Below are 14,086 nucleotides of genomic sequence, written 5' to 3'. Positions count from 1 at the left end.
CACCCTACCCACTATCGCTCCAGCCCCTGAGCGTGTGTAACTTCTAATGATGGATATACAAGATAGCAAGTAACTAGAAAGGATATAATAACCATGCAGTTTGCTGATTGAGGGATACAGCCATATTACCCCTGAGATCCCCGCTTATAGGGACTCGCAGGCCAAGATCTCATTCACCACTAAGGCAGATAAATCTTGGTGTTTAGTTGGACCTGGGGCATAGCACATGGTTTATTTTGGAAAATGTTCCATGTTCACTGGAAAAGAATGTGTATTCTTCTTTTCAGGGTGTAAAGCCCTGTATAGGTCCAGTAGTCCTCTCTCTTCCATTTCTTCCTTCAGAGTCAGTGTTTCCTTGCTGAGTTTTGTTCTTATAGATCTATCTAGAGATGATAAGGCGGTGTCGAAGTCTCTGACTACTACTGTGCTGCTAGCAATGTCCTCCTTAAAGTCTATTAGCAGTTGTCTTAAGTATTTAGCTGGTCGCTCATTAGGTGCGTATATGTTTAAGAGTGTGATTTCTTTCTCTTGTACATATCCCTTAATAAATAGAAAATGGCCTTCGCTGTCCCTCCTATCTTTTTCAACCTGAAATCTATTATGTTGGATACTAGTATGGCCATCCCAGCTTTTTTGAAGGAGTTGTTTGCTTGAAGGATTATTTTCCACCCTTTGACTTTGAGTCTGTATTTGCTCTGACTGTTCAGGTGTGTTTCTTGTAGGCAGCAGAATGTTGGGTTTATTTTCCAAATCTATTTTGCCACTCTGTGTCTCTTGATTGGTGCATTTAGACCATTGGCATTGAGAGAGATTATTGTCATGGGGTTGTGTGTCATCTTTCCGTGGGGTTTGTTGTTCTTGTAGGGTTTTTGTCTCACAGTAGCCCCTTTAGTCCTTTTTTAAAGTTGGTTTTGAGTATTTGGAAGTTCCTGAGCTGTTGTTTATCCATGAAATAGTGTATAGTTCCTTCAAGTTTGAGTGAGAGTTTAGCCGAATGAAGTATTCTTGGTGAGGTGTTCATTTCGTTGAGTTTTTTCACTATGTCCCACCATTGTCTTCGGGCTTGGATGGCTTCCTCTGATAGGTCTGCTGTAAATCTAAGGGGTGCTCCTTTGCATGTGATTTCCTTCTTTGACCTTGCTGCTTGCAATATTGTGTCTCTATTCACAGCATCCATCATTCTGACTATGATATGCCTTGGAGTCTTTTTATTCAGGTATCTTTTTGTTGGTACTCTTTAGGCTCCTTGGATCTGGATGCCTGCCTTCTGCAGCTCTTGGAATTTCTTAGCAACGATGTCTTTAACTGTGGTTTGTTCATTGGGGTTACTTCCCTGTGCTTCTGGTACTCCAATAATTCTTATGTTGTTCCTCTTGAGGTCATCCCCTACGAATCTGATTCGCTCTAGTCATTTTGAGGTCTTTTGCCATTTTTTTTGTTGTCTGTATGCTTTCTGCAGCTCATCTTCAAGCTCACTTGATTCTGTCTTCGGCTGTAGCCATTCTACTGTTGAGGGCACCTACTGAGATTTTTAATTTATCTACCGATTCCTTTATTTGTGTGACTTCCGTTCGTAGCTTTGAAATTTCTGCTCTCATTTCTTCCTGCATTTTCTTGGTGGACCATTCCAATGCTTCATTCATATCCTTCCTTAATTTATTGGATGTCTGTTCCATGGTTCCTTTGAGTACATCAACCATCAAGATTTCCTCTCTGAATTCTTTATCTGAGAGGTCGTATTTGTGGGTAGCCCCTGTTGAGGTTTCTGGAATCTTTTCTTCATTCTCTCTTCATGGTGAGGATTTTCTCTGTTTCTTCATATTGTTATGGAAGTAGAGTTGTCTATCCCTATTCCCTCTTGCTGCAGGGGGATTCTGGATGAGCTAAGTCGATGATGGTAGTTTTTTTCCCCCCTTCTAGAATACTTCCTTACTCTCAGGTGCTCCTCCTGGTTAATGTGGCATCTCTAGTGAGGAATGAGGCTATGCTCTCTTTATGAAGGGCTTGTACAGCTTCTATTGTTCACCGACAGTTTTTGTGAAATTAGAATAGGCTGATGGACTATTGGCATAGAGTGATTGAGATGGCCAGGGTGTTCTTCAAATAAATAGGTTATACAGATCATGACCTGTCTACGGGAGGGCGAAGCTGGGACAGCCAACAGGAAAGCTAGAAAGTTGGGACCAGGGCGCTAGGTGGGAGGGTCCAACAGGCCATGCATGCGCGTGCACACACACCTGTCCAGGGAATGGCAGAGCTGGGACCTGTAGTAAGATTTTTTCTATGGCTGTTTACAACCATAACTGGTGGAACTCAGGTGAGGGCTCATTTCTAACAGTGCTTGGGGACTCTCCTTGGTGAGACCAGGAATCAAACCTGGGTCTTCTACACACAAAGCCTGCACTCCAATTCTTGGAGTCATCCTTTAGGTTGAGGTAGCTTTTTATTGAATGAAATTTACTTGGAAACAGATGAGGGGAGACAAAGAGAGGAACATGTATTCAAGAGAGAACACAAGCTTCTCCAGAGTAGGCAATGCAGAGAGAGAAGGATGCGCTCAAGGGAGAACATGGGCTTGAAAGAGCAATTATGTAGCCATACCCTTGAAAATTAGTAGCATGGTCAATTGATTAATTGAGGCCTGAGACAGTGAGGGTTAGATCCCTGACCTCACATGGCCAACTAATCATTACCAGTATATTCCTACATGCTTCCAAACACCACTGGATATCTCCAGCACCACAGGGATCATGCAGTGTGGCTTCCTTGAGCCCTTGTATTGAACCATTTGCAGAATAGGAATTTAAATATGCCATAGTCTGACTCCAGAAGTCATACTTAACTGTCGAGAAAACATTGATTTGTGAACAATTTCAAGGTTTTATAAGAGAACATTTGTTCCAACTATAAGACAATGACCAGAGAAGCCATTGGGAAGGAGGCATGAGAAGCAGACCTTGGAAGAAAAAGCAATATTTCATTGTAATCGTGAAAAGGGGTGTGAAAAGGGATTTTTTTCCGACTGGGAAATTGACAGAAGGAAAGTAGAGGTAAAAAAGGACATGATATGCTGGAAAACTGAAAAATGAACATGAATGGAGATCCCTTGATTCATGGGTACATCGTGATGTAAGCCAATTATGACAACACCGACTCCCATTTGACAGAGAGAAGAATAGAGGAGATAGAAGTATTAGAAAACCAGGCTGGGAACAAATAATGTCAGACCTATGAAGTCTTCACGAAGCATTCTGATCTTTCAGGCGATAGTCTCAGATGGCTGCAAAAGAGCACAGTACTACCCATGCTCTGAGAAAACTACCACCAGTAATGTGTCAGAAATAATAGAATAAGGAGGTGGGGGCACAGCCATAGTATACCCAATAGTACATTCAAGTAGAGGGCTTGCCTTGTATGCAGCCAACCTGGGTTTGATCCCTGGAACTATATATTCCCCTGAGACTAAAGAGATTGATTTTCCCATCCTCCCCCAAATAGTAGAAATAATAGAATGGGGCTGACAAGATAGTGCAGAGATTCAGGCACTTGCCTAGCACATAGTTGACCTAGCTTTGATCCTTTGTATGGTCCCCTGTGCCCTGCAAAGGAATGATCCTGAACACAGAGCCAGGAGTAAGTCCTGAGCTTTGTTGGGTGTGTCCCCAAAACAAACAAACAAATGATAGAATGATGGCGAGAAAGCTAATAAAAGTCAATTTTCTCTTTCCAATTTTTATTGAAGCACTGTGATTTACAGTAGTTAGTGACAGAGCTTCATATATACTGTGATAATGTCACACCCACCAGCAGAGTGACAGCTTCCCTCCACCAATATCCATGGTTCCCTCCCATTCACCACCCATCTCCCCCCCACCACACACACACCTCTAGGTAACTCAATTCTGTAGGCCAATTCTCAGTTTCTGTTACCTTTAGCCATTTGTTATTGCCTTACGAAGTTTCTTTATAAACCACATTAGAAGGCAATCATTTTGTATTTGTCCCTCTTTTCCTGGATGACTGTATTTAACATAATACCCTCTAACTTTATCCACAGAGTGGCAAACTGCATAATTTCAGCTTTCCCCCCTTTTTTGTGGGGGTGGGTATGTCAGGGCCTGTTGGGACACACCCAGGCAATGCTCAGGGCTTATTCCAAGTGGAATTTAGGAGACCATATGTAAGCCCCTTAACCTATGTATTATTTCTTAGGCCCTTGATTTCTTATTTTCTTTTCACTGATTAGTATTCATATATATATATATATATATATATATATATATATATACATACACACATATATGTGTGCAAGGCAAGAATGTGCGATGAACACAGAAGCACAGATGTCTTTTTGAAACAGTGTTTTGAGGCCCTTGTGGTAGATGCTGGAAAGGAATCACTGCCCCTAGAGTCAGTTTTTAATTCTTTGAAAAGTGACCAGATTATTTTCCCAAAGAGGTTGAACCAGTCAACAGACCTACTAATGGTGGATGAGGGCTGCTTTTACCCACATCCCTGCCAGTAATTTGTTATTGATGTGCAACAGTCACATTGGCATGAGCTTATTCTTTATTGCTAGTTTGATTTGCATTTCCCTGACAATACATGACAGAGAGCAGTTTTTCATATACTATTTGCCATCTATATGTCTTCTCTGAGGAAGTGTCTGTTCAGTTCTTCTCCCTTTTTTGATCAAATTTTTTGTTATTGCTGCTTTTAAGTTTTTTAAGTGTTTTATATATCTTGGAATAATAACCCTTTGTCAGATGAGTGGTGAGCAAATATTTTCGCCCAGTCTATAGGGCTTCTTTTTATTCTAGTTATCAGTTCTTTCCAATGTATAAGCTTTTCAACAATATTTTTTTTGGCTTTTGGGGTCTCACCCAGCTACGATCAGAGGTTACTCCTGGCTCTGCACTCAGGAATTACTCCTGGCAGTGCTCGGGGGACCATATGATATGCTGGGAATCAAACCCGGGTCGGCCACGTGCAAGGCAAGCACCCTACCCGCTCTACTATTGCTCCAGCCCCATTAATTTAATGTAACTCTATTTGTTTATTTTCTGTCTGTTTGGTCTTTGAGTCTTTACAACTTGTGGAAACGAGTTTGCTATCTATGTTTCTCATTTTAATTTGATTTTTATGTATGGTGCAAGACAGTGGTCTCAGTTCATTTTTTGTATGTGGATAACCAGTTTTCCCAGTACCATTTGTTGGATGGTCTTTCCTTGCTCCACTTCATATACCTAAATACTCCATCAAAGATTAGCTATCCATATAACTGAGTCTACCTCTGAACTCTTAATTCTACTCCATTGGTCTGAGAGACTATCTTTATTCCAGTATCATACTCCTTTAATTACTATAGCTTAGTAGTATAATTTAAAATGCGGCATGAGGAAGCTTTCCATTTTCCTACTGCCTAGGATTGCTTTGGCTCTGGGGTTGGGGTATAACCCCCTTATAAATTTTAGCAGCGTTTGGTTTATGTCTCTAAAAATAATTTTTAAAAAAGTCATGGGTATTTTTTATAGGAGCTGCGCTGAATCTGTATAGTGCTTCAGGAAGGATGATTATTTTGACTATAATAATCCTTTGAATCTATGACAGAGACTGTTTTGCCACCACTTCCTTGTGTTTTCTTTTAGTAGTGAGTATAACATACTAAGAAAGAGATGCTGAAGGGTTAATTAGGGTCAATAGCAATAGGAAATGGTATGGTTCAAAGAAATGTCAGAAGGCAATTGATGAGTTTGACTAATAATATGCGTGGCTGAAAAGATCATTATATTTTGTGACCAATAAGAATACAGAATACAGGATAAGAGGAAGACATCTAGCAATATATTTCAAAAACTAGTAGTTTTTGAAAAAGCAGTGTAATATATGTGAACTAGACCATCATTTCTAGGACAAATGACAATAAAGACATCTCATCATTTCATAAATGACTAAACATAAAGTCAGAATGCTTGCCAAAGACATGCTTTATATGGAACGGTCCTGGTTGAATCCCTCACAGTTCATGATTCAGCACTACCAGAAGTGATCCCTGAGCACTGAACTAGGAGTAGCTTCTGAGCAGCACCAGGTATATTCACCCTCCAAAAAAAAAATATGAAACTGGTAGCAATTTCAGGATAGTTAACTATTCAGTGATTTCTTAATTTTTTGTTTGTTTGTTTTGGTGTCACACCTGGCATTGCTCGGGGGTTACTCCCAGTAGACTCAGGGCACCACAGGGGAGGGCCAGGAATCAAACCTAGATTAGCTGCATTCAAGGCAAGTGCTCTACTCCCAATACTATTGTTTCAGCCCCCAGTGATATTATTAATGTATTTATTTCATGATGTTTCAAGAGGTATAGGCCCCTCTAAAATCTTTTAAATCTCTTCCTCATACTCTCAATGTCAACACTATCTGTACTTCTTAGATGAGGGGTCAAAGAAAGAAAGGATTTCACTTTGTGCATCTGTGTCTAACTGTTACAGGGGAAAATATTTCTCAGAAGCTTCCGAAAAAATTTCTCATCCTGTCAGAAAATAAGATTCTAACAGTGGAATTATGATAAGCATGATTAACTTAATCCATGATGTATCCATGTGTCATATACTTGGACACATGAAGTATGTGGATCAAATTCACAATATGTAAATAAGGAGGTGTATATTATGGCAGCAAGCATGTCTGCCGTGAGCGTGGTTAACAAAGAATCTTCCTTCCAGAAAATAGGAATTGACAAGCAAGACAATAAATGATGTGATACATAAATCATATCTCTGGTTAAAGCCAATCTTTTTATTTGGCAGTTTCAGAAAGGATGAGAGCCCAAGTGACCACTTCAAGATTACAGGATAGGTTCCAGAGGAATAACACAGTGACTTGGAGCACCTGCTAGCAAAGCACTGAGTCAGGGGACTGACAAGATAGTACAGGGGGTAAGGAGTTTACCTGGCATGCAGCTAATGTGGGTTCAAACTCTGGCACCACATAGGTTCCCCTAAGAGATTCCAGGAGTAAACACAGAGCACTTCGGGGTGTGGCCCAAAATATATATTTTTTAAAAAAGAAGTATTAAGTCATGAATTCAAATCCCTGGGTTCCCACATGTGTTGAGCATGGTCCAGACAGTTCTGTCTTAAGCCTGGCAGCTGTTTGTATGAAGCACTGCAAAAGAGGCACAACTCCCAGTAAGGACAAAACTAAAAAGTTGTGTGAACTCTTGTGAGCATCAGAGTGACCCTCAGAGAGCACCACAACCATAACTTGTATGTTTCAACTAAGAGAGCAAGCCAAGTGAACATTTGGACAAGTACCACAACTAAGGCAATGCAAACTTTGGTGAGCACTACAGCTCACTATACAAGTACCACAACCAGGTGTGTACATGTGGTGAACACCATGGCTAAAATTATTGGAACATCACTGTCAGGTATGTGTACAATCTCTGGTCATGACAACAAAAACATCATCAACAACAATGAAAGAAACGGATAAAGGATGGGGTAGGAGGGAAGGATGACACAGAAGCATTGCAATTTGTGATTCGATTATAAGGATTCCTGACTAAACAAGATGATGATACAGTTTTAAATGAAATAGAACTTTCACTCCTCTCAGTTCTTGAGAATTAAAAAAATACTGATTCTTATCTTTACCAGGGCTATTTTAGTCCTTTTATGCACAGTTAGGTCTTATGTCTCGAGTGTGTAGCTCAATTTTGCTTCCTTCATTAAGACTTTCCTGACACCAGTCAACTGGTGTCCCACCATACAAATGACTATAATTACATGCATCTTTCTAATCCTATTTTCAAATCCAGTTGAGTTGATATACCAGTTTTTTGTTTTGTTTTGTTTTTGCTTTTTGGTTCACACCCAGTGATGCACAGTGGTTACTCCTGGTTCTGCACTCAGAAATTACTCCTGGTGGTGCTTGGGGGAACATATGTGTTGCTGGGAATTGAACCAAGGTCGGCCACGTACAAGGCAAATGTCCTATCTGCTGTGCTATCATTCCAGCCTCGATCTACCAGTTTTGTCCACCTCTGTCCAGTCCCATTACTAATAACTAATGGTGTTTATTAAACATTTGCTATTAAACATGTGTAAGGCATTATGCTATGCCCTTTATTCATTCATTGAGTCTGCTGTTTAAAAAATTCTTTTTAATTCCTGAAGTAAATCATAATAGTTCTACATTTTTATACCCGAGAAAATTTGGAAATATAAATGCTAAGTTACTTGATCAGATCTACATAGGTAAAATGTGACAGACGTATAATAGCAGCTCATGCAACTAACAGGCTACAGGACTTCTCTCTTCCAAGCCACATCCTATTTTACCTAAACTACTACAATACACCATCTAACTTCCATTCCTCACTAAACTCATCATTCATTGCATTCTTTACAGAAGTGCAAATGATCTTCAAAGCATGCAAAATTTGATCATGACACAATCCTCCCCTTATTTCCAATGCCCTCCATGACATATTTGTCCAGTTTGCCTTTCCTGTCTTATTTTGTGTTATCCTTTGCTGGGAACTTTTGACTCATGCACCTTGACTCATTCCTTCCCATACTGTCTACCTAGAAGTTTCTTTAATCTAGCCTTAATTTCTTAACTTCTACTCATCCTTCAGATAAAAATTTCAAACTCAAGAAAACTTTCCCTGTATACCAGACAGTTCGAATTTCGATAGGTTACAAAGGTTTTTGTTAAATCTTCCCTAACTTTATCAACTTTTTGAAAGTGAGGTTAAGACTTCATATATTCAGCAATGGATTTCCAATAATGAGCAAGGTTTTAGTCCAAAAGTCAGTTTGCGTTTGTTATATGTACAAGTCTTAGCTCCCTTATGGAAGTGCAAATTCTCTGAATTAGAGACAATATCTCAGGGAGATATAGTACACATAATTAGAAAGGCAATCTATTATAATAAGGCTTTTATTGTATTAATTCAAAATCCAGCTATACCACTGTGTCTAAATGCAATTCATATCCCAAGACATAACTCAAAATGTAATTTTCCCATCCACAGGAAGACTTCTGAACATTGAGAATACTAGGAGAAATACTTAAAATACTATGCCAATGAAGCTGGCAGCAAATGTTCTTTTGTCCACAGGTACACCCCTGTGTTCCACTGGGTCAATGACATGAGCACAGCTGAAATATGGAGATCCCATATGCACACACACATATACCCTTCCCACACAATTCAACCTGGCCCATATCTTTCTTCACTTCTTAGTTGGCACTGGTGACACCATTTGGGAATATGCAACAGTGCTGCAGCAAGCAGCAGGTTAAGAATTTGCTAACAGCAGAAGGATATAAAGGGGCAAAATACCTATGGTATCTGCCAAGTATCTACTAGTGCAGTGTAATTTCAAAAATTAAATTACGAAAGGGCTGCCACAGTGCTCTATCTCTTGCTGCCTGTGTTCGGTGGTCTCACACTGATTCCTCCACCCTGGGGAGGCTGATGGCAATGGGTGGATGAAGGAGGAAATGAGGGCCAGGCTGGATTGTGTCAGTTGCAGTTTATTCCATTCTTCATTCTCCTCTGAATATCCCTCTGCTTCTGCCTCTCCCAATTCCCTCCCCCCCATCCTCCTCTTGGGTCCTGCTCCTTCATACTTCTCCTTCATGCTTCTGCCTCCCCTTCTACTTCATTCTCCTTCTGGATCCCCCAGCCCACTCTTACAGTCTTAGTTAAATCCCAAAGCATAAGGGGTTGGAGCTTACACATAGGTGTGGTCACAATCAACAGGGGTAAAGTACTTTCCTCAGGGGAAGTTTCTTCTAGGACAGAGTCTCATCCAGCAGAATGACCAACCCAAGAGCGGAATCCCAGGGGTGTGTTTCTCCTGTCCTTATCCAATAAACATATAAACATTCATAATATTAATCACTTTGTATGGACACAGTAAGAGATACATTAAGCTTATTGGGTTGCTCTCCTGGGGCCATCTCACTATAGATCTTAGGCCAGTGCTCAGGCCAGATTAGTCTTTCCTAATCCTAGCAGGGTCCCAATCTCAAAGGTACTTTTTGGATCATGACAGAATTGTCCATGACCATGCTCTTAACCTATAGTTAAGTATTGTGGTGCTTTTGCCTGGCCCATTTCAATGCCAGGGTAGCTCACTGTTTGCCCTGGGTCCATTCAGTCCCTCATCAGGACCCTGCTTTTGGGGTGCTAGGAACTAAGAGTGACTGGGGCTTAAGTTAAGAAAGCAGATACCTGGGAATGAATATTATTCGGAGTCAATTAACTCCCAAGTTACAAAAGCATAATGTTAACTGTCTTCCTGTGTCTACACAGAAAGGACATTGCTTTAAAATAAACTATGCAAAAGACATAAGGAGAGGAGAAAGGCAATATATAACTTACAATACAAGTTCAGTGTCCTTAGAAGGATCTGACCTTACAAGTTAACAGAGTCTTATTAGGGGGGGGGGGAAAGGTGATAGACCAGTTGGGGAAAGAGCGCACAGAGAAGTTACAGATAAGCACAGAGGAATGGGAGTGACTCAGGAGCACTGTGATGGGTGTGATCTGATAAACCTAAGCTCCCTGTAGCAAGGAAGAAAGAACAAACCAATGTTATCTTACAAAGTGCCATGAATTTTTATACATTATCTCATTTAATACTTGGCAAAAGGCATTGTGATTTTACAAATAAAGAGATTACAGCTCTGAGGTCTTCTCCATGGTATCAGGACGGGAAAAAGTGGAGACCAGATTTGTTGTTTTATTTATTTTTTCAGTGCCAGAGATCAAAGTCAGGGCTTCAAACCTGCAAGTAAATTGCTCTGCTACTGAGCCATAACCCCAGCTTGGTGCCCAGGTTTGAATCCAGATCTCTATTTCTCAAGTGCTTGGCTGCTACACCAAGACACTAGCTTTTATGTGATTCTTCTGCTCAATCTTACTTCCTGGTAACTGTGCATTGACTGACCCAATGCATTTTTACACTTCTTTTAAAGTCAACCTGACCTTGTAGTGTGTGGGAAGAATCAGGCAATACAGTTATTTCTGAGTATACAGAGTTTCAGGATTAATTAAATATCTACAGATGAATTCTGCCTGCTGGAAACTAGCTTAGGAAAAAAAAACGACATGCTACTGAAGCAGAAACACCACCTTTGAATTCAAAATGCCTAATACTAAAATGGTGACTGATGAGCATTTTGAATTAGTCAATTTTGAATTCTCTTGAATTGAGAAATTATACCATTATGATTCTATGGTTCTAAATTAAATCACATGCAATGAAGAATGTGTTCTAGAGGAGAAGGGGTGGCCGGAGAAGAGAAAGTCCTATAACTTGGGCTTGAAACAGAGAATTGCTTTCCTACACCTCACACAATTGACTCCATCACAATCCTGTAGACAGTCCTCACCAAAAGTCTGTGTGATCCAAAGTGATCTGTTTCTTAGTTTCCCAGGAGCTGTGTTGGAACCCTGCTTTCTGGAGACCACTCCAAGTCTATGAACTGATGCTCTTGAAGATGATACCAAAGAACTAACTTTTAATAGGAAACTCTAGATTTTTCTGATGGATCCCAAGAGTCAAGAATAGTTTTAGTTCTATACAAATGTAAAGATCATGAAGATTCACCACATAATTTTGCTTAGAACCACAGAAATTTATAAATAAAATATTTAGTCCTACAACCTCAAATGCGTAGCATTCCACTTTCAACATGGGGAAATCAAGTGTTGACATTTTATAAATACATATGTAACATATATGAAATATATGTAATACTCATAGACTATGACATGACCTCCCTTTTCATAGTGGGGAATCAATTACCTTGCACCAAAAAGGAGAGCAGTGAACAGTTATAAATTTACAGATTAGAGGATTTTATACTATAAATTAAGCCATTTGATTATATTAGACTCCTTGTTAATTTTATCTTGGGGTAGATAGTGGGAAAGAGGATGTTTGTTAAATTTGCAACTTCGGTGCACTCCTTCATTAGGAATAGACACCCGAATTCAACTACTAATTGCACATTCGGGATACTCTTAGTCTTTCTCTGAACAAACTCCAGGAAAGGTAATTTGCTTTTGGACAAATTACTTCCTTTTCTTATTCCTGGTTAAAGCCAGCCTTCAAACATACTTTCTTTCCTGTTATGCTGCTCATTATTATTCTAGATATGGAAATTTATATTTTTGAAAAGAATGCTAAGAATTGAAACACTGCCAGTGATTAGGCAAACACTTCTCTTCCCCCAGCTCAGCAGTCTCTGCTCCTTTGCTGCAGAGTGGTCCAAAGCTTTAGGGTTCCCTGAAACCTGAGGGTAAGGTGCACAGAACAATGATTCATCAGCTCCAGGGTTTACTGGAGTCTCCCTATTGGTGGGAGCTCTGAGAGTTGAATCACCTAGGAAACACAACAGCAGGCTCCCTGAATATGCACAGAGGAGATATTTTTTTAAAGCACCACAAGAAAACAAGGTTTAGTTATCCCAAGTATAAGAGTCACGATTCACAACTGTCACTGCCCAGGAAGCTTCTTTAGCCAGGAATAGTATTGTCAAGCCAACGAATCACAAATATGTGTACTTTTTTGATAACCAAAGCGGTAGCTGGGGAGACACTAAAAAAGAATATCCCATCTCCATCTTTATTTTTTCTTTTAAAAATGGAAGGGCTTTCACTTCTAAAACTAATGAGACTGCAGTGTGTATGGAGCAGGAAATAGAAGGTAGCAAAGGTATCCATGTCGTTTGATTATTTTGGTAACCAAAAATCCGGCTTTGGGGAAGGGAAAGGTAGAAGCTATGGGGGTAGTAGACATTTTGCACCTTAAAACGGAACGGCTTGCTTTGATGCAAATCGTTAAGGGTGTGTGTGGGGAAGGGGCATACATTTCTCGGACTAATTTTGCTAGGATTAGAACTTGACTAGTCTGAATCCTTAGCAAATTGCCCCGATTGAATGATCGGATGAATGAAATCAGTGCTTTTTCTGATTCTATGCGCTGAAAGAGCTAAACAACGCTGATCCGATGCCCCCTCTTCTGTTATTTCTTTCCCATAAATTTAAATGTACGGAGCCTCCAGACGGTGCCAGGCTACGGAGATGAATGAAGCCAGATCCTATTTTAGAAGCAATTTCTAAAGACTGGGCAAGGGGCGCGAAAGGTAGGGAACCGGGGTCCAAGCAACCTGGACACAGGTGGAACCAGTTGGGGGGATGTGCGTGCTCCACGGCGGGCTTCTAGGAACACTTTCCTCCCGGGCCAGCCCACGAACCCCGCGCCCGGCTTCTCCCCCGCGTCTCCCCAGCACCGAGCACTCAAGTTCAACTCCCGGGCAGCCGCGACGACTGCTGCAGCCGAGCCAACTCACTGCTGTGCGGGCACCGCGCCCGGCCCCTGCAAGCCTGTCCGTCCGTCGGGGCGGCAGGGGGGTGGAGGGGGAGGGACGGGGGGAGGAGGGCGCCGGACCCCGAGCCCTGCTTACCGTGCCGCTGTCGCTCACGCCCAGGAGGTGGTCTCGCAGTACCTCCATGGGGCAGGTCCAGGTGGAGTGGACGAACGTCCCTCGGAAGATGTGCGCCAGGGGCGGCATGCGGGCGGCGCACATGTTGGCGGGGCAGCAGATCTCGGGCTCGCGGGGCACGGGCGGCAGCGGCGGCTGCGGACTGGCACCGGCTCGGGCCTTCTGGCCCCCGCGTCCCCGGGAGATCGCCTGCCCCCTGCAGGCCGCGCCCAGGGGCTGGCTCCCTTCCTCCTAGATGCCAATAGAATTTTTCTCCCGGGAGTTGGCACAGCGCGCCCACGGGGTGTGGTCTTTCTCTCCTCCCCTGCGTGGTGGATGTGTTAACTCTTTGGGTTTCCCCGAATCGCCACTCACGTCGCGGTTCTTTGAACCCATGCTCAGTGAGTCACTGGGCCAGGGGCCAGGGGTCGAAGCCAAGAGCTGGCAGGTTTAGGATATTTTGGACCTGTAGCTGCATTTGCTCCCCCAAACTCTGCCACCTTTATTAGGTCGGCATACTTGGAGCTGCACTTGACTTGCTTCCTCTGCCCTTTAAACTCTTGTTTAAATGCTG

At 41.8% G+C, this 14,086-nt stretch overlaps 1 protein-coding gene across 1 annotated transcript in view; it reads right to left on the bottom strand.

Moving 5' to 3' along the window:
• GDA (guanine deaminase) overlaps nt 1-13,769 on the bottom strand; it is a 106,040-nt gene extending 92,271 nt beyond the window's left edge. The window contains exon 1 of the mRNA XM_004600110.2: nt 13,495-13,769. Within this exon, the coding sequence (XP_004600167.1) occupies nt 13,495-13,617 (123 nt within the window). The 5' untranslated portion in view covers nt 13,618-13,769. The remainder of the gene's footprint in view (nt 1-13,494) is intronic.
• Nucleotides 13,770-14,086: the final 317 nt, after the last annotated feature.

The sequence above is a fragment of the Sorex araneus genome, chromosome 1 (genome assembly GCF_027595985.1).
Source record: "Sorex araneus isolate mSorAra2 chromosome 1, mSorAra2.pri, whole genome shotgun sequence".
In the NCBI taxonomy this organism is placed as follows: domain Eukaryota; kingdom Metazoa; phylum Chordata; class Mammalia; order Eulipotyphla; family Soricidae; genus Sorex; species Sorex araneus.
This window is presented reverse-complemented; position numbering and strand designations above follow the sequence as displayed.